The sequence below is a fragment of the Bubalus bubalis genome, chromosome 9 (genome assembly GCF_019923935.1).
Source record: "Bubalus bubalis isolate 160015118507 breed Murrah chromosome 9, NDDB_SH_1, whole genome shotgun sequence".
Taxonomy (NCBI): domain Eukaryota; kingdom Metazoa; phylum Chordata; class Mammalia; order Artiodactyla; family Bovidae; genus Bubalus; species Bubalus bubalis.
The window spans coordinates 66,861,147-66,880,499 of record NC_059165.1 but is presented as its reverse complement, the minus strand read 5'-3'; the positions used below and the strand labels follow the sequence as shown (position 1 = coordinate 66,880,499).

At 58.8% G+C, this 19,353-nt stretch overlaps 1 protein-coding gene and 1 long non-coding RNA gene across 2 annotated transcripts; one reads left to right on the top strand and one right to left on the bottom strand.

Moving 5' to 3' along the window:
* Positions 1 to 6,964: 6,964 nt before the first annotated feature.
* LOC112586916 lies at positions 6,965 to 7,880 on the top strand. Its single transcript, XR_003111407.2, has 2 exons — positions 6,965 to 7,530; positions 7,709 to 7,880. It is a non-coding gene; the product is annotated as an uncharacterized LOC112586916 (long non-coding RNA).
* Positions 7,861 to 16,168, bottom strand: ABHD17A (abhydrolase domain containing 17A, depalmitoylase). The gene is made up of 5 exons (XM_025292719.1): positions 16,013 to 16,168; positions 12,030 to 12,566; positions 10,850 to 11,044; positions 8,443 to 8,622; positions 7,861 to 8,339 (listed from the first exon to the last, which is right to left on the bottom strand). Exons 2-5 carry the CDS (start codon positions 12,359 to 12,361, stop codon positions 8,114 to 8,116), a joined length of 933 nt encoding a protein of 310 aa, XP_025148504.1. The 5' UTR covers positions 12,362 to 12,566; positions 16,013 to 16,168; the 3' UTR covers positions 7,861 to 8,113.
* Between the last annotated feature and the right edge of the window lie 3,185 nt (positions 16,169 to 19,353).

Sequence of the window (19,353 nt, the reverse complement as noted above, 5' to 3'; positions counted from 1 at the left end):
CTCCCTCCAGTCCGTCCCCAGAGGACCCCCTCCTCACGCCAGGAAACTCCGCCCCGTCCCTGGTAGGGTCCCGCCTCCGGAGTGAGTCCCGCCCCATCCCGGCAAGCCCCTCCTTCCTTGGGTGGGCCCCGCCCCCTAGGGCGAGTCCTTCCCTGCTCGGCGCGCGCCCCGCCTCCTCGCGGGCTCGCCCACCGCGCGCTAAGGCGCGCGGCCGGCGGGGGCCCGCCCCTTCCCCGGACGCTTCCACCCGGTCCAGGGCGCGCCCCAGGTCGGGATGGGGGAGGGGTCCGCTCCCCACGTGGCCCGGTGGGGGTGCGGAAGCGGCCAGCCCCGCCCCCCGGCCACGTGCGCGACCCTTCCCCCTCTCCTCTTCCCCAACTTGTGGCCCTGCTGGACCGCGCGCCCTTGCGTTTCCTCGCCCTTTCTTATGGGGGACCCCATCGCCTTTCTCGTAGACCCGCAGCTAGACTACGGAGGGAGGAACTCCTCTCCTGGCTGTGTCGAACGAGCTTGCGCTCGTTTCTCTTTTTGCGCCCCATTTGGGAGTTAGGAGGACCGGGGTCACAAAGGGCGGGCAGGGTTCGGGGTGATTTGGGGAGAAAGAGTGGCCCAGCCTTGTCAGAATACGGGGGTCGGGAACTTCGCTCCCTGGCGCTGGCTTTCGGGCGCGAACAGGGAAAGTGGGGCCTCGCCCCTGAGAACGTCCAGGCCAAATTGTTTAACTTCGTCGGTAACGCGGGAAAGCAGACGCCCGGGGTCCGCCTAACCCGCAGGTCTAAAGCAGCGGGCGGCGGAAGTGGGGCGATGGGGTGGTCCCCTCCATTGCAGCCACGCCCCCGCCCCTTCCTAGGCTGGCCACGGGACGATGCAGTGCCCGAAGCGACCTCCAGGGGGCCTTCCGCCACGGGTTCCAGTCTTAGTGACCCACCCAGGTCTGGGTTTGGACAGCAGCCGGGGACTCGGCCCGACTCCCATACCAGGGCAGTATTCTCACACCCTCTCCATCTGCAGCACCCCCTCCCCCTCGCACCATGGCTTATATATCCTGGCTCAGACCCTTGTCCCCAGGCCTGTCGCTGTCCCTCGGGTCCATCTGGTTTAAGCCTGACCATCCTTGGTGGCACCTCCCTCTCTGGCAGGGAGAGAGAGGCCTGCTGGAGCTTTGACTTCAGGCTGCAGAGACACTCAGCCCCTTCCTCTAGCAGAGAAGCCCACTCAGGACAACCACTGTCCACAGGTGAGCACCCGCTGGGCACTGGCGGTCAGCATTCCTGCTGGCCTGCGCCTCCCATGCCTTTGAAATTCAAACAGGGTGGACCACCTGGGCAGGCATTCACCCTCCCCCATCTCCAGAGCCCTCCAGGGCCTCAGCACCCCAGCCCACAGGTGGTCCCCAGGCCCTGAGCCCAGCCTCTCCCAGGTCCAGGTAAGGCAGGAAGTGCTCTGCAGGCTGCCCCATGGGCCCCTGCTCACTCCAGCACGCGGGGAAGAAGCAGGGCAAGGAGGCAGGGACCCTTTGTCAGTTCCTTCCAGTGATGTTTACCGGGCCCAGAGCAACATCACCCCCTGTGGCCTTGCCCTCCAGGGGCCCAGAGTCTAGGGCAAGGCAACTGGGACTCAAACCTGATGCGTGGAGGGGTTGGGGGAGTATCCCAGAGCTGGCTCCACTGGGGCCTGCTGTTCAAGGGGGCACCCAGAAGAAAGTGGGGCAGTAACGGAGGGGGGCCTTCTCTCCATGGGCAAGGCGGCGGGTGGACCATGTCAGAGCAGTGGTCAGCACTGGACAAGCCTCAAATGTGCATCCACTCCCAGGGAGAATCAGGGTCTTGGAGCTGTGGTTTTCATCTACCAGCCACTCTGCGGGCAGGAAGCCCCAGCGGGGCCCACTCTCAACTCGCAGTGTTTCTATTCACACCCTGGGCCCAGGGGTATGTGAGAATGTGAGTGACCTGTGAGGAGCCTGATGCCCCTCCTGACCGTGTGCTCACTTCCACCTTAAGTTCTGTCACTCTGTCCTCACTACTACCCTTCAAGAGTTGTCAGCCCCATTTCATAGATGAAGAAGTCAAGGCTGGGAGAGGATCCAGAAGTGGCCTGGAGCGGCTGCCCACGCAGAACTAAGAGGCAGCGGAGCATCTGTCCTGTCTGGGCAGACACAGAGTGCTCAGTCCTCTCTTTCTCCAGACCTCAGTTTACTGATCTATAAACGGGGGTCCATCTCCAGGCTTCCCTTCTGGGACCAAGGGGTTCACAGGGGTCTCTCACCAGACCGCGGGGCCCACAGAACCATGCTGCACAGGTGGCAGACAGAGGAAGTTACAGAAGCGGAGGAGAAGGCAACTTACAGGGGCTCCCTGACAGGTCCGGGTCAGAATCAAGGCTGCGGTACAGATGTGTATCTGTGTGTGTCTGTATGTGTAGACATGCTGGAAGGGCCACAGTTGTTTTTGTTTTTTTTTTTTTAACAGTGGTCTTTACTTTTTTTTTAATTAGGGTACAGTTGCTTTACAATGTTGTGTTAGTTTCTGCTGTACAAGGAAGTGAATCAGCCATGTGTATACACATATCCCTTCCCTCTTGGGTCTCTCTCCCACCCTGGCCTTTACTTTTTAATAGTACTTTCTTTATAGTTCAACTTTTTTATAATCCACGTGTATCACTTCCATTTTGTTGTTGTTTTGATTTTTGGCTGTACCCCACAGCATGTGGGATCTTAGTTCATCAACCAGGTATCAAACCCGTGCCTAACCACTGGACCAGCAGGAAAGTCCCCCCAGAAATATTCTTAAGGAAACAAGTATATCTGTGTATGGCTGCACTGTTGTAATGGGAGAAAAGGAGAATGGACAGATGAACTTGAGTGTCTGTCACTGCCATCAGGGAGCACGTGGCCATGGGGGCCCAGGACACGGACAGGGTCAGCCACAAGCTCAAGCTCACTGGAAGTCACGTGCCCACTCACGCTGTGAACTCTTTGTGTTTCCACCTGTCTCGGCAGCCTGTTGGTGCACAGTGGCCTCTGCCAGCCTGTCCACAGTGGTCACCTCTGCAGGGGCCAGGAGACACAAGAAACACAAGGGGACATGGCAGGGAGTAGGGGTGGGGGTCCATCTTCTCAGAGTGGCACGCTGGGCAGGCAGATGCACCCATTTCTGCCACCTGCCTGGCACCAGGTGTGTGTGGGTGTGACCTTCAGCCTCTCCATGTGGGTCCTTCTTGTGGCTCTCAAAGGACCAAAGCTCCCATCCCTCCTGGAGATGAGGTTGCTGTACTTTGATGAGTGTTTTTAAGATTCACGCCCATTTTGCCTTGTCTGTAACCCATCCGTGTTTATTTCTAACATGTGTCAGATTATTCACTGCAGTCCAAAGGGTCGTCACACAAAAGAGGAAGTGCAGTGGGTCCCTGGCCAGGCCTAGGCAGGCAGTGGGCATGTGGCTGTCTTCCCCCACAGGAGGCGCCAGGCCCCTTACCCAGCTGCAGGGAGAGACCGAGGGCCCTCATATCCCTTCTCTAGGAGGCGGGAGGGAATAGGATCTGGTCTGCAGGATCAGGGCTCCTTCTCATCCCCTACTCCTTGCTGGCCCAGGACCCTCCCTGAAAAGCATCTACTCCCAGAGTGCCTTTCAGATGTGCAGTTGTAATGGGGGTCACCCGTGGGTCTGGCCTCCCCATGACCTTCTGATGGAGGTGACAAGCCCTTTTCTGTAACACGGCAGGTCGAGTGGCACTCTGCTAGGCTTTGGAGAGCACCCAACCCAGCTCCTCCCAGCTGTGACCATGACCGCATCCAGGCCCGTCCACCTTGCCAGCAAGTGCTGTGGACACAGACGTAGCTCTGACCTGTGTCCCCAGCCCTGGTGTCTGGCAGCGGGGCATGCCTGTGTCCTGAGACCATCAGAGCAGCAGAGAGTCTAGGTCTGAGCCCTGGGGCTGCTTCTCTGGGCAGCTTGGCCTGAGCCATCTCCCCCAAAGTGGGGACAGCAACCCCAGCACCCCAGGGTTGTTGACGTGAAGATCCCCAGCAGGAGCTTCAAAAATTAAGAAAGGGGGAACCCGACGTTAGGCTGGCACCCCCACCTCATGGAATTCCATGGTTAACAGACTGGCCCTGCACCCTGACCATGAACCAAACAGACAAGTGCCTGCCTGGGGGAACACCCAGGCCTGAGATGGGGGTGCAGGGGGCCTTGAGAGGTGGCACCCTCCCCGAGGCCCCTGCTTGTCAACCACAGCCACCAGGGGCCGAGGACACTTAACTCCCTGCCACTCTTCTGGAACCTCTGAGGCCCTCAGTTCACATGGAGAGCCAGAGGGGTGGGTCCCACCAGCTCAGTCTGACAGGTAGTCAGTGAAGCAGGGTTGCCAGAGGAAGGGAGGGGAAGATGGATGGTTGGCCCTCAGGGGCTGGGACTCCAGGGCCCACAGGAAGTCCAGTAGGGACTCCTCAGGGAGAGGGGCCTGTGCACAACCCAGATCCCACCCTCGAGAACCTCACAGCCCCTGGGCAGGCTGTATCCCCTGGGGTCTCTGGGTGTCAGGGCGTACCCAGGAGCTAACAAAGAGCCAGAAATCTGCTTCTGGGACTCAGGGGCCAGGTGTCAGGTGAGGTGTGGCAGGCCAGGTGTCAAGGGGAGGACCTGAGGTTCTGGGGAGCCGTGGTGCCTGCTGATCAGGGGGAGAATGCTGCCACTTGTGAACACATGTGTCCTGGGAAATCCACAAAATGGAGAACCGAAAGTTGGCCCCTGTCCCAGGCGGCCTGGCCCATGGGCTGTACCAACTGAAAGGAAGAGGGGAGCATCCCGGAAGGTACCACTGGCATCCCTCCCATGGAGGCCCCTTTATGGTTCCCCAGAGGCCACAAACTGAGCCCCTCAGAGGCACCCACTGCAGAAGGGCAGAGCCCACAGGCCAGGCCAGCCTGAGGAGCCCCTGGCCTTAGCTTATCCTTTCTGTTCACTGGGCAGGCATGTAGGGGAGGGGGGTGGTGGTAAAAGCAGGGGTGTGGGGCTCCTGACAAAAGCTGCTGCCTCAAGCAAGGTCAGCACTGGGGTGCAGAGGAGTCCCTAAAGTCTTAAGTTTTCAGAACCCTTTCTAACAGAACTAGCATTACACAAAAGGCGTGCAAGCCATCAACTACTTCTTAGACAGTTTTCTCTTGACTTTCCTGAGGGGAGACAGGGCCTCTGGACACCCAGTAGAGAAGTCAGCAGGGTTCAGGCTAGCTGGGATGACAGGGTCTAGAAACCGACTCCCAGGTACGGAGAGTTCTCCTGTGGTCAAGGCTAAAAGGTGGGCTTTAGTCGGCAAAGAATGGCTTTTTGGGGAAACAGAATTGGGGACAAACGATTTGGGGAAAAGCAGTTTGGATTTCTATCTCACTCCTTCCCAGGAGTCGGTTCTAGAATTAGATACAAAATTTAAACATATACTTTAAAAAACAAATTATTTACAGAAGAAAAGGTCAAAATGTTTTATAATCTTGGAGTAGGGAAGATATCTCTGAGCATGATTTGAAATGCAGAAGCCATAATTGATAAATTAATGACTGATAATGATTTTAAATGCCTGGCAAAAATAAAATTAATAAACACAAAAAAATCCACATACAATCCAAGTCAAACCCAATGACAAGTTGGAAAAAATACTTTTTCTTCACAGTGGGATAATTTTCTTAAATCTGTTCCTAGAAAACAGTAATGCCAAGAACCCAATAGAAAAATGGACAAAGAATGTAAAATACAAATGGCTTTTAAATATCTACTGTTTAAAATAGTTTCCATTTCAAAATGCCCATATTAGTGATAGGAATGATCAACATAAAAAATATAGGTCTGACAGAAGCACTGAGATGTTTGATTATATTTCTAGGAAATACGAAGCTACAATGAAATACTATTTTAAGAGATCATATGCCCATTTACAGATCTATGGAAAGCCCTTCTGCAGTAAGGAATTCAGTTTTCAGGAATACCCGTACTTAGGAAGAGAAGTGTATAAGGATACTGGACCTAGCAATGCCTGTTACAGACTTGGGGAAAAAAAAACAAATTTCAACCAAAAAGTAACAGGAATAATAAATTACAGTGCTAATAAAATATAGTGCAGCCATTAGAAGGACTGAATCCCATCTATGTAGGGGTAACTGAACATTCTCCAAGCCACGATGATAACAGGATCACATTTCTGTATAAACTCTTTGGCTACACATGCACTTTCTCTGTTGACACCTAAAAAATTGCTTGTCTGTGCCGCCGTGGACGGGAACACTGGAGGTCAGGGGTGGGAAGAGCAGTGAGTTACCACCCAACACTCATACTCTGAAGTTTTTACTCTGTGCCTGAAAACATTTCTGTTCAATCGTAAGCCGTCGCTTTGGACTTGCTGCACCGCGGAGCCCCGGCCCTCGGGGAACTTGTATTCTGATGGGGTGAAAAGCCGGCGGGCTCTGTGACAGGGGCAGCAGCGGCGGTCAGTGGCAGCACAAGGCAGGAGGATCAGGGTAGGGGCTTGCGGAAGGAATACTGCAGCTGACGGCCGAAGAATCGGACGTGCTGGGAGGGGTCGGTAAAGATCCGGCTACTTCGGTCACCAGGACAAGCCAGTACAAAGGAGGCTCTCTGCTCCCGGGAGTGCACACCCACGCTCAGTTTTGCTCCCAGACATCCTGGATTATTAAACGGGAACCTAGATTCCCAGCGGGAGGGCCCGGGGACTCGGGAGGGACAAGCCTCGGCACCGTCCTCGGTCGGGGACCGCAGGACCAGGGCTCCCGCCGGGCCGATCTCGCGTGCCCGGGGCCACTCTCGGTTTTCCCAGCACCCCAGGCCCGAAGCCCAGTTGAGAGCCACAGAAAGCGCTGACACACATCCGCCGGCGTCGGCCAGCCCGCTGGGCGCGCCCCCACGGCCGGGACGGCGGTAAGGGCAGGGCCGGCCGCCGGGGCGCCGCCACTTACCGGCCAGGCCGTGGCCTCCACGCCTGCCACTGCAGCCAAGCGCACGCCACCCCACTTCCGCTTCCGCTCGGCCGCCCCCTTCGGCGTCACCCCCGCCCCCAGGCCGAGACACCGCCCCCTTCTTTAAAGGGGCCTAGGACCCCGAGGGGAGGAGGCGGAAGCAGCGGTGGCTCCTGGCCTCGCTACTGCCCGGTGTCGGGCACACGGAGCTGCCGCCCGACTTCGGCGTGGACAACAGGTCGCCCGTCTCTGAAGCCTTCCGCGCTCTAGAGCGCCGCTCTTAGAGGTCGCAGGGGGCACTCCGGGGGGCGGAGGTGAGCCGGGCGTTCTGCCAGGGTCCCGGAAGACCTAGGCCGTCCCTGTCTTTAAGGGCATCCCCCGCGGAGTATTGAGCTCAGACCAAGGTCCGGAGGTGTGCTGCAGGAGTGCTCCTCGTGACCCCATTCCTGGGGAGGCCGCACGGAGCCTCGGACCTACCACTGCCCTCCACTGGACGCTAACGTGCAAGACTCTCCTTGGTCTTCTGCGCAGGGGGAGCTAACCCTAACCCTGCGATGTCTACCACACGGGTACGAAAGGGTATCTGTCTCGCTGAGGGTCCAGAGTAGTCCCAGCCTAAACCCGCGGGGGCCACTTCCACCCCCAGGGTTGTCTTGCGGACAGGGAGCCAACCACCCTCCCCAGGCGTGCCCTCGGAGCACGCAGGGTCCTGGATTCGAATGCTGTCGCCCCTCCATCACCACCTAGGCAACCGACAACCTCAAGGACCGGAACTCTGACCTGGCATCTGCAGTTGTGAACTCCCCTGGAGGGTTGGGGACAAAGCCTGGTCCCGCCCCCGTCTTGGGCTCGCTGAGCCCCATGGAGAGCACGCACAAGCCAAAAAAGGGAAAGGAACCTTAAAATTTTAAATCTTTAATTTCTGTTTTCACGTTTTTCCTTCGTTTTGCTTCCAAAAGGAAAGGTGCGCATAGCTCCGTCACCTGTACATTGTCCACGGCCCAGGGGCCGGGGCAGGTCCCGACCCCTACCGGCCGGCTGCCTCTAGGGCGTGGGGCGCCCGGGGGTTCACATGCAGCCCCCGGGGCCGGGGCAGGGTCCGGGCGCCGCCTTATTGCTGAGGTCCCGGCGCGGCTCGGGCCGGCCACTAGGCTAGGCGCGCTGGCTGGGGAGCTCCTGGGAGATGAAGCGGCGCAGGCGCTCCAGATATTGGCTGTAGAGCTCGATGTCGTTGTGCCCGGCGCCCTCCACCCACAGAGGCTCCACGGCCTTGGGGCAGCGCTCGTAGAGCGCCAGCCCATGAGAGAAGTCGATCACCTCGTCCTCCGTGCCGTGGATGATGAGCACCGGCGACGTGATCTTCGACACCTTCTCGATGCTGCGGGGCGGGGTACGTTAGGCCTCCACGCCCCGCCCCCCCCAAGGTCCCGCCCCGCACCAGTCCCCGCCCCCGCCCCCGTCCCGCCCCGCCCCGCGCTCACTTGGGGAACGCGTCAAAGCAATAGGTCTTCTTGGTGTCGGGGAAGGCGACGCGCATGCCCGAGGTGAGCGGCGAATGCAGCACCACCGCGGCGCACTCGTAGCGCGAGGCCAGGTCCACGGTGGGCACCGTGCCGATGCTCTGCCCGTACAGGACTATGCTGTCCGGGCTGATGCCGTACCTGGCGGCGGTAGGGGCAGGATCAGCAGCGAAACAACTCACACACCCCTCCCACTGCCTGTCTTCCATTCTCTGCGCAGGCTCCAGGAAATATGATAGGGTCCTGGGACCCTCCCCTACCTGCCAGCACCGAGGGCGTTGGCTTAGCAGGGGAGGCAGGATCCCCAGGTGTGAGGAGAACTGATTGCCCGCAGCCCAAACCCTCAGTTTCGATAGTATCTACTTGGTCACACCTGGGCAGTACACCTGTGAAGGCCCCACCAGCGCTGTGGTTCCTGGAGGCAGGTCCCTGGGGCTTCTTCTGCTGCTTCTGGTCACCCGGCCCTCCCGACCCATACACACACTAGACCAGGGCCACATGCAGAACCTGTTTGGAGCCTTCCTGCCGCTGCAGTTCGAAATTTGACAGCCCTTCCTGGTCCCACTGCAAGGGGGCGTGTCTTCCAGTCACCCTCACCCACTCCCTTGGCCTTGGGGAATGAAGACAGTTATCTGTCTTCATATCCTGCCCAATTATCTCAGCCAGTATGCAGCCCCTCAGGTGCTTAGTAAAATGTGGGTGAGCAGGAACAGTGGCTCCTGAGGGGAGTGAGTGGTCACTACCTCCTTCCTTGGGCACCTTTCCTACATAGTGGTCAGGTCCTATGCCCCTTTCCCCCCTACTCCACACAGAACTCCCAGAGCACCACCTCAGCGCAGTTCTTTCCTGACCAGTCAAGGACTCACCACCCTCTGGGTATAGGAGGTCTCCATGGCCTTCCCTCCACACACCCCCAGCTGTGATCTCAAAGGGGGTGCCCCTCTTCCAAGTGGCCAGGGCACTCGGGCCCCTGGGCACCCAGGGGTCATCAGCACCTGTCCTTGCCCTCTGGCCCCAACCTCAGGCCTTGGGGATGCCACCCAACCTTGTGCCAACCCCCCTTGGCCACTCTACCCCAGTCTGCTCCCTGGTTTGCCAGGAGCACCAGCACACTCCTGTCACCCAACTCCGGGCAGGACTCCCAGCTGCACCTGGCTGTCTCCACCTGGACAAACACAGCAGGTGCTGGATTCCACAGCTTTTCCAGCCCTTCCCCGCCCTGCACCACTGCTTGGGCCCATACCTCCCGCCCTCCTAATGATTCTCAATTGTTGGGGCTGAGGAACAAGGTTGCTGGAGGTCAATGCTGGCAGCAGGACAGATGGACGGATGACAGAGCTCAGAACCCTCACCCTTCGGCAGGGCATGATTCTGCTAGCAACCTGCAGCTAGCGGGGACAGGCTGAGGCATCTGAGTGTGGAACACCTGCACCAGGCCACCCAGCATGAGTCCCCAGTACCACAGAGGTGCCAGGGGACCCTGTTCCCAGGGCCTGCATCAAGGACTCCTGGTGCATCACTACAGCAACCAGGGCCCCGCCTCCCCAGGGCAGGCTGGCTATGGGCCCTGAAGGAGCTGGTCGCACCAGCTGGCTAGGCAGGGCTGAGGTCAGGCTGCCCCGGGCAGGCAGAGGGCACCACCTCCAGGAGGCTGGGGGTCAGGTGCTCCCTCCAGGGCAGCATGGGGCACCAGGCCACAGGTTGTGTGTGCTGACTCTGAGACTGAGCCACCAGGCTTCAGTGAGGAACCATGGAGTGGAAGGGGGCTGCCAGGACCTGGACGACAAGGGTGGTGGGCTCCAGGGGCAGAGGTGTAGACAAGACCACAGGGACTCTGTCTGAATCAAGCCAGCAACTGTGCTGGGTACTGTGCCTAGGGAAGCCCCAGCCTCTGCTAGCTGACCTCCCACAGGGGCTGTGTTGGGAACTAAGCTGTCTGACAACACCTCTAGGCCCAGATACCCTCCCCAGAATGAAGCCAAGCTCCACAACAAGGGGTCTGGCCCCTCCCCACCCCTCAAGTGCTCCCTTAGGTGTGGGGATCTCCAAGTCTTTTCACACCACCCTCACACACCACGTACCAGGCCCAGGAGAGGTCTGAGTCCTCTGCCTAACTTCTCCCTCCAGGCAGAGCCTCCGTTCCCATGGAGAGAACCCCAGGCCCTGTCCCTGCCCCTCCCAGACTGGGGCTCCCAGGAGATCACTCCAAGGAGGGCAGAGGGCCCCCATCCAGCCTCCCTGCACACCAAGCAGACAGAACTCTGGCCAGGCTTCACCCTGCAGCCCCCCACCTGGGCTTCTTCCCACAGGGTCCAGTCACCTGTGAGGAGACGCGCACCCTTGCCCCCTCCTTGCAGCCTGGGCTCACCTGGTGCGCAGGGCCTGCCAGGCAGCGTCAATGTCAGCGTAGAGGTTCTTCTCGGAGGGTTTGCCGGAGCTCACGCCATAACCAGAGTAGTCGTAGGAGAAGATGTTGCAGTTGATGCGTGTGCCTAGGCCGATGTAGAAGCTGCTCATCTGGCCCAGGTCTACTGCGTTGCCGTGCGAGAAGAGAACTGTGTACCTGGTGAGGCGGGGAAGCACAAGTCAGAGGGTGATGGAAGGAGGGGGCTGGTGCCCTTACAAAAGGAGCAGAGAATTGGTTCGACTCACTGGGACTTAGGCCAGGATAGACAGTGAAGCCTCAGGCTCCCCATCATCCAGGGGACCACCCAGTGTGAGCCCGAGAAGCCACAGTGACCTTCACATCAATGGCCCTGGGTGGCAGCTGCCTCCCCCCGGAATCATTCCTGATGGAGAGACTCTGAGAGCCTAAGGATGGTGGTTCATCTCCCTGCTGCTCTGAACCTTCCTGGAGGATGAGATTGCAGCGGCTCCGACCACAGGGAGGAGGGCCAACCCCTGTTCACTGCGGGACGGCTCTTCCCTCTCCACGGGAAAGAACCAGGGCCCTTATCTTTGCCCAGGGTCCCACGCGGCCATGCCAGGCAGTCTGACCAGTCTGGATCCTGGTTGATAGGCTCCCAGAATCTTCTTCCTCCAGCACCACTGGGCCCCAGCCCAGCCCAGCCGAGGTAAAAGCCTGCCCTTTGGACCTGGCCTCCTCTGCAGGCAGAAGCAGCTGGAAGGCCCCACCTCTGTGCCACGCTGGGGCTCGGGGAGTCAGACCTGGCCCCAGTTGCCAGCCTAGTCTCAGGGCCACCACCTGAAAGTGGGTGCCGAGGCCTCACTGGGCACTCAGGGCCCAGGAAACTGACCCAGGGCATGTGAACACTGAGACCCAGAGGCAGGAGGTTCCCAGAGAGGGCCCCCAAGAGGCTGCATGTGGAAGGACCCCAAGCAGTTTCTTGGTGGCCGTGGGCAGATCTCACCTGCTGCTCCTTGGCAAGAAGAATCTCTGGGACACCCGCCCACCCAAATGGGCTTTCACTGGCTCTGGCCCTCTGGTGGTCTCAATGGGCCGCAATGAGAGGCTGAGAACAGAGCACATCTGGGGCCCCCATCCCAGTTGGCCCCTCCACCACAGGGGTCATGTCTGCGCAGCTCACCTGGCACCAGGCACACAGCGCACGTACATGCAGGAGATGCGGTTGCCCCGGCTGCTCTTGGTCAGGAAGACCTCGATGGTGTCCAGCTCACGCTGGCTGTACTGGAAGTCAGCGCGCTCCATCAGATGGAGTTTCCAGCGCCCAGGGGTGCCAGCTAAGGCCCGCAGGTTCCCTGAGGGGGCAGCCCCGGCCCCACCAGGCCCGGGCTCAGGCTCAGGCACCAGCGAGTAGGTGGGCTCCGGAGGCAGGAAGGCGAGCTTAGCGGCAATGCGACCGGGGCAGGGCGGGCAACAGAAGAGGCAGCAAAGCTCGGTCACTGACAGGCCGTTCATGGCGGGTGCCGGGTGCCGGGGCGGGCCTCACCCGGCAGGGGAGGGCTGGGGGTGCTCGGAGACGCGGGCAGGGGACAGGGCGACCCCCGGCCACCTCCCCAGACAAGAGCCCCGTTAGGAGGCCGTGGCACAGCCCCATCGTGGTCCAAGCTGAGCCCTCAGGAGCCTCGCAGCCTCGCGTGTCCGTGTGGCACAGAGGGAAAGCCTGTAGGGGGACAGCATGATGTGGGGTTCCCCCGGGGCTCCCACGGGTCCCAAGCCCTGGGCGTCCCCTCTGCCCAATCTCCACTGCTCCACCCACTGCCCCATGGCCTGGCCTGCCCTCCCTGGGGAACCAGCCTTCCAAGCAACCCTGGTGGGACCCAACCAGCCCCCTGCCTGTTACCACACTTCCTCAGCCTGCAGGTGACTCTTGCCATTTAACCCCATTCATCAGTCCAGCCTCTGCCTGCAGGCCGTGCTGGGTGATCAGCACCCTGGCTACCTAACTCTCCCCAATACTGCCCCTGCCCCAGGTCCAGGGAGACTGGTACCCCCAGACCTCTGTCCACACAGCTGGCCCAAACTCTCCTCCACCCCCTCCCATCTGCCACCCCCAGGTGACACAGCTCAGCCGAGGGAGGACAGACTGCTGACCACAGGGACCCGGGAGCATGCTCCCAGGGCCTGCGATGTCCGGAGACATGAGCCCAGGCAGAGGAAATACAACAAACAAAGGCTCTGGGAACAAAAGCAGGATACATCTCCAGGCTGGGAAGGCCCAAGGAGCCGGGACAATGGCTCTCTCCTGTGCTTGGGGCCAGGCCGCAGTGGGGGTTGGGGTCCACAGGAGCTTGGGGAACCTTCCCCTGCTCCGCCAACTTAGGGGTCTGTGGCCTCGGGGAAGTCACTTAGACTCCCCGGGCCTCAGCTTACACTTCCATCAGTACAGACACCACACAGGTCACAAAGAGAGTAAATGAGATGAGGGGAAAGAGGTGGGACAGGCAGGGCTCAGGACAGGCACAGAATGTCCTGAACTCTATCTCAAGCAGACTACAGCTGAGCTGCTAAAGCAGCTACACTCAATATGCATGGAGCTGCCAACAGAGAGGCTGGAAGAAAATACAGAGGTCTGAGAAAAAGCTACTCACTTACTACGTTGTCCTTACAGCCTAGAGCGAGGGAGGGACACATGTTCACAGCTCACTGTTGGCAGCAGAGCACCTGAGCCTATTCTGTTTCCCGGCCACAGCATTTGAAAACCACTGGGCCAGGGCCACACCAATGCAGAGCAGGTTGGTGCAGTCCAAGGCCCAGAAACACACCTGCCCCCTTCAGACCTGTGATCTGAGACTGGGGGCCGCAGAAAGCTACATCTCACAGTCACTTGGATCAGGGGCACATGGAGGGGTGTGGGAGAGGGAGGCAGGGACACAGACGGCCTCCAGGAGCCCCCAGACTCCCAGGTGGGATACTTGTGTTACGTGCAAGTATGTTCAGAAGGGAAAGTCTATCACATTGGTTCTCAGACCAAGGCAAATTTACCCTCTGGGGACATGGGCCAACCACTGGAGAGACATCTATGGTTGTCATGACTTGGGGGGCTTACTATTGGCATTGAGTGGGTGGAACCCAGGGATGCTGCTCAACACCCCACTGTGCCCAGGACACACTCCCCAGAGTGTCAATCAAACTGAGGCTGCTCCAACATATTCTCAGAGATGTCCAGGCCCCAATAGGTTGACATTGCATTGGTGCTTCGATGGCGTGGCGGGTCTGGAGTTTGGGCAGCAAGGCGAGGCTGGTTTTCAGAGGGAGGCCTGGCTGAGAGCCAGTGGGCAGGTAGGAGGCCCCTGGAGACCCGAGGATGAACAGGCACCCCAAGATGGACAAGGGCCCGCTGACTAAGCCAGAAACCAGGATGCCATCCTTGACACCTCCCTGTACCCTCAAGACCGGCCCATCACAGGGCTTGCTGACTGCCTCTCTCCCTCCCACCACCACCTGGGGCACACACAGTCTTCTTCCTCGCTGGTTCCCCCCAACCGTTGACCACCGCCACCCTGTTCCATGCCGTTCTGCCCTCTGCAGCCAAAAGATCTCTTCACAACACAAATCTACCAGCCACTGGGCTGTTCCAGGGGTCCCACTATTTTTATGATGGAGATCAAATCCCTCACCACTGTCTGCTGTGGCCGACCTCTCCAGCCTCCCTTGCTCATCACTAACCCACTTTCCCCAGATGAACCACACTGTCCTCTCCTGCCTCAGAGTTGCAGCCCCAGCAGTTCCCCTAATCGCACGGCCTGGGCTCCCTGTCCCATCCACCTTTCACATCTCCCAGGGCCCTTCCAAAAAGGTTAGTCCCTTCCCCACAGGCTCTCTAGGCTCCAGATCTGACTCCACAGCTTGTATGAATAAATTCAGCCTTCACCCCACGCCTCCAACCAAAGAGAAACTCCATGAGGGCAGGATCATCACCGGTTCTCACTCAATCAACACTGGCTGAATGAACAGACAAAGGACTGGGGGGAAAGGGAGGCTCTACAGTCTGCCATGCCTGACAAGAGAGCGGGTACAGTCTCTTCTCAGGCCTCCCAGACCTGGGACCTCCCGCAGTCTTACACGGATATCAATGAGGGTGCCAGATATCAATGAGAGTGCCGGCCCTCAAAATGCAGAGCACACCTAAATGCCTCACTCACTGGGCAGGCACTCCCAGCACTCAAGAGCCCTGTGATTCTGTCCACAAGCACATATCCAGCACCCCGCTGCCAGGCCCAGTGTGGGTTCCTGGTATCATGAGGATCAACAAGGAGCCAGGCAGTTACAATTCTCCAAGACGACCTAAATATGGACAACTGTGACCGCACCTCTCCCAGTCAGTCTGAAAGGCGTCTGCAAAGTGCCTGGTGACAGCGACCAGGACAGCGGGGAGAGGACAGTCAAACCCCAGAGGTGAGAGCAGGTTCCAGGAACTAGGGGTCCTGGACTGAACAGACACTGGGAGGAACAGTGAGCAGAGGGGTCCTGGAGAGAGCTGGGTCAGGCCCCGCCCGTGAATCCTGCTGCAGAATTTGGGGGAAATTCATCCTGGGGGAAACGGGGAGCCTAAAGAGTGGGGGTCTGGGGTGGAGCCCATGGGTTAGGGGCTGTGGATGGTGCCCTGGTAGCAGCCTGCAGATGGGACTGGAGCAGAGGCTGGGAAGCCTGCCCAGGTGTCCAAGCCGGACGCAGGACGCCCGCGAAAGGGCAAAGGTGTCTTGGAGATGTTTAGGAAGCAAGGCTCGGCTCCGGCTGCTGTGGCGGGCGAGGGTGTCAGGCTGGGGCATTTGTTCGGGGCCGGGGGTCAGAGTCCGCTGCTCGGACAGCGCACTCCTCGAAGGCGGGGCCGCGTCCCCGGGAGGGTGAGCGCATATCCCACGTCGGAGGACTGAATGGACTGTGGACGGAGCTCTGCCAGAGTCGGAGACGCTGTCCCGCGGTCCCGGGCCTGATCAGTGGTCCTCCACCCGGGACCGCGGCCGCCCCGGGAGTGGGGGGGTCTCAGGGACGTCCGGCCGGACTGCCCCAGCCTCGCGGCCCGGCCCGGCTCTCCAAACGGCCGCGGGAGGCAGAGACCGCGGGAGGCACTCAGAGCCGCAACGCCAGCCCCTGCTTCACACTCACCGCCGCGGCCCGCGCCCCCCGGCCCCGGGGCCGCGCTCCATGGCTCCCGGCCGCCCGCCCGTCAATCCCTCGGCGCCCCGGACCGGTCCCCTGCGCCGCCACCACCGCCGCTCCCCCGCGGGCGGAAGTGCGCCTCACTCCCGCGGCCGCCCCGGAAATGACGTGCAGGTGTGCGTGGGAAGCCTGAGGGGCTGGGGGCCAAGACCGGGAGCAGGCGCGGCGCGCGTCCGGGGGCGGGGTTAACTTTCCTGGTGGGCGGGGAATTTGTGGTGGACGGGGAGATTGGGTGGGCAGGAGCCGAGCTTCAGGTTCCAATCAAGGTTTCTGGGAGTGGAGACTCACGACCGTTCACTTAATCCTTCTCTCATTCCAGGTCTAGGACTCTAGTGAGGAACTCTTCTGGTATCAAAATTTACAGGGTGCCAAAAAACTCAGTGGGGCTTCCCAGGTGGCGCTAGTGGTGAAGAACCTGCCTGCCAATGCAGGAGATGTAGGAGACTAGAGTTCCATCCCTGGGGTCTGAAAGATCCCCTGGAGGAAGGCATGGCAACCCACTCCAGTATTCTTACCTGGAGGACCCATGGACGGAGGAGTCTGGCGTGCTGCAGTCCATAGGGTCGCACAGAGTCGGACACGACTGAAGCGATTTAGCACAGAACAAAAACCTCAGTGGTCAACATAAGAACTATTTTAATGCACTACTAAAAAAACAAAGTTTTGGGACTGAGCGACTTCACTTTCACTTTTCACCTTCATGCATTGGAGAAGGCAGTGGCACCCCACTCCAGTATCTTGCCTGGAGAACCCCAGGGACGGGGGAGCCTGGTGGGCTGCCCTCTACGGGATCGTACAGAGTCGGACATGACTGAAGTGACTTAGCAGCAGCAGTAACAGCAGGCCCCTGGCTGGGATGATTCAGCCTTTATTTCAAATCTTTATGTGTTGTTCATCATGGGTCCTTTTGCATCACTTTAGGCTCCCCCTCCCCACGCCCCTCAACCAACCACCCCCACCCCCATCACCAGTTCCCTGGTGGCTCAGTGGTAAAGAATCCGCCTGCAATGTAGGTTTGATCCCTGAGTTGGGAAGATTCCCCTAGAGGAGGAAATAGCAACCCGCTGCAGTATTCTGGCCTAGAGAATCCCATGGACGGAGGAGCCTGGCGCTACAGTCCATGCGGTGGCAAAGAGTCCGCCACGACTGAGCACACACACACGTTAGGCGTTTTCATTGAGCATTAAAATATTGGGGTTTCCGACTCTCTCCCACTCAGCTCACCCTGCGGGCAGAGAGACAGCGGCTGGTGACACAGCTGAAGGCAAAGCAGGTGGACAAGAATGAGGCTTGGAAACAAAGTGGCAGTGTGGCTAAAGGTGACCCGGGAGGTCAGGGCAGGCCTTTCTGAGGAGTGATTGGGAGGAAGACAGAAAAACTGAAGGCTGACAGTGCCTAGTCAAAGCGGGACAGTGAGTGGGACAGCCTCAGCCTTGGCCAGGCCAGCCTATCGCAGCTCAACATCCGCCCCACCCGCTACAGGCAGCCCTGGCTCCCTGTCCTCCCCCAGAGAATCTAACTTTCAGCTTCATTTGCAGAGATAGGCCTCCCTGGGCAGTCCTTCCCCAAGGCCCCATTCCCTGGGGTCAGCTGCCAGGAGAGGACTCAGGCTCAGGATTGGACACTGTCCAGAGGTGGTTTCCAGCTGGTTCCCTCTGACCTCCTGCCCAGGCCCTAGCTGACCTCCCTCAGCTGTGTGCTCCATGGGGCTGTCCCTGGGTGCCGGGACACGCCCCTGCCTCAGCTGTGCCCTCAAGGCTCCCGGCATCAGCTGTCCTCCTGAGGTCCAAATGTCACACCTAAGCCAGGCTCCTTCCATTTCCTTGTGCCAGAACAGGAAGAGGCCTGTCCACAGCCTTCCTCCACACTCCCCCACCCCGTGGCCCTATCTTCCCCTCCTCCCCTGGGCTAGAAAGGGCCAGAGCTGCTGCAACACCTGAAAGCCCAGCTTCTCCAGGACTGAAATGCCCCAAGGGGAACATCTGTGTGTATGTGAGGGGGTGGCCAGGAGGAGGGGATAGGCTTAGTCCTCACCCAAATGGGGTCTGCCTCACCCCTGCAGAGTTCCCCCACCCACCAGAAGGCACCCAGAAAAGATGAAGGCACTGCTGTGAATTCCCCAAGGTCTCTGAAGGTCAGTCCCAACACCTTCCCTTCCCAAAGCACCTGTTTGGTGTTGCCCAGCACCTACTGACCCATTTTCCCCACCTCTTTGCCCTTGCTCTCTCTGCCCCAGCCAAGCCACCCTTGAGAAGCTTGTCCCTGGTTGTTCAGTCACTACATTGTGTCCAACTTTTTGCGACCCCATGGACTGCGGCACTCCAGTCTTCCCTGTCCTTCACCATCTCCCGGAGCTTGCTCAAACTCATGTCCATCGAGTCAGTTATGCCATCCAACCATCCCGTCCTCTGTCATCCCCTTCTCCTCCTGCCTTCAATCTTTCCCAGAATCAGGGTCTTTTCCAATAAGTCACTTCTTGCATCAGGTGACCAAAGTATTGGAGCTTCAGCTTCAGCATCAGTCCTTCCAGTGAATATCTAGGATTGATTTCCTTTAGGATTGACTGGTTTGATCTTCTTTCAGTCCAAGGGACACTGAAGAGTCTTTTCCAACACCGCAGTTTGAAAGTGTCAATTCTTCAGTGCTCAGCCTTCTTTACGGCCAGCTCTCACATCCATACACGACTACTGGAAAAACCATAGCTTTCACTATACAGACCTTTTTTGGCAAAGTGATGTCTCTGCTTTTTAATATGCTGTCTAGGTTTGTCATAGCTTTTCTTCCAAGAAACAAGCATCTTTTAATTTCATGGCTGCAGTCACTGTCCACAGTGATTTTGGAGCCCAAGAAAATAAAATCTGTCATGGTTTCCATGATTTCCCCCATCTATTTGCCATGAAATGATGGGACCAGATGCCATGATCTCAGTTTTTTGAAAGTTGAGTTTTAAGTCAGTCTTTTCTTAAAACTGGATGAAGCACAAGCTGGAATCAAGATTGCCAGGAGAAATATCGATAACCTCAGATATGCAGATGACACCACTCTTATGGCAGAAAGTGAAGAGGAACTAAAGAGCCTCTTAATGAAGGTAAAACAGAAGAGTCCTTCCGCAAGGCCCCATTCCCTGGGGTCAGCTGCTGGGAGAGGACTCAGGATCAGGACTGGACACTGTCCAGAGGTGGGTTCTAGCTGGTTCTCTCTGATCCCCTGCCCAGGACCTAGCTGCCCCCTCCCTCAGCTGTGTGCTCTAGGGTGCTGTCCCTTGATTCCAGCTGTGGTTCATCCAG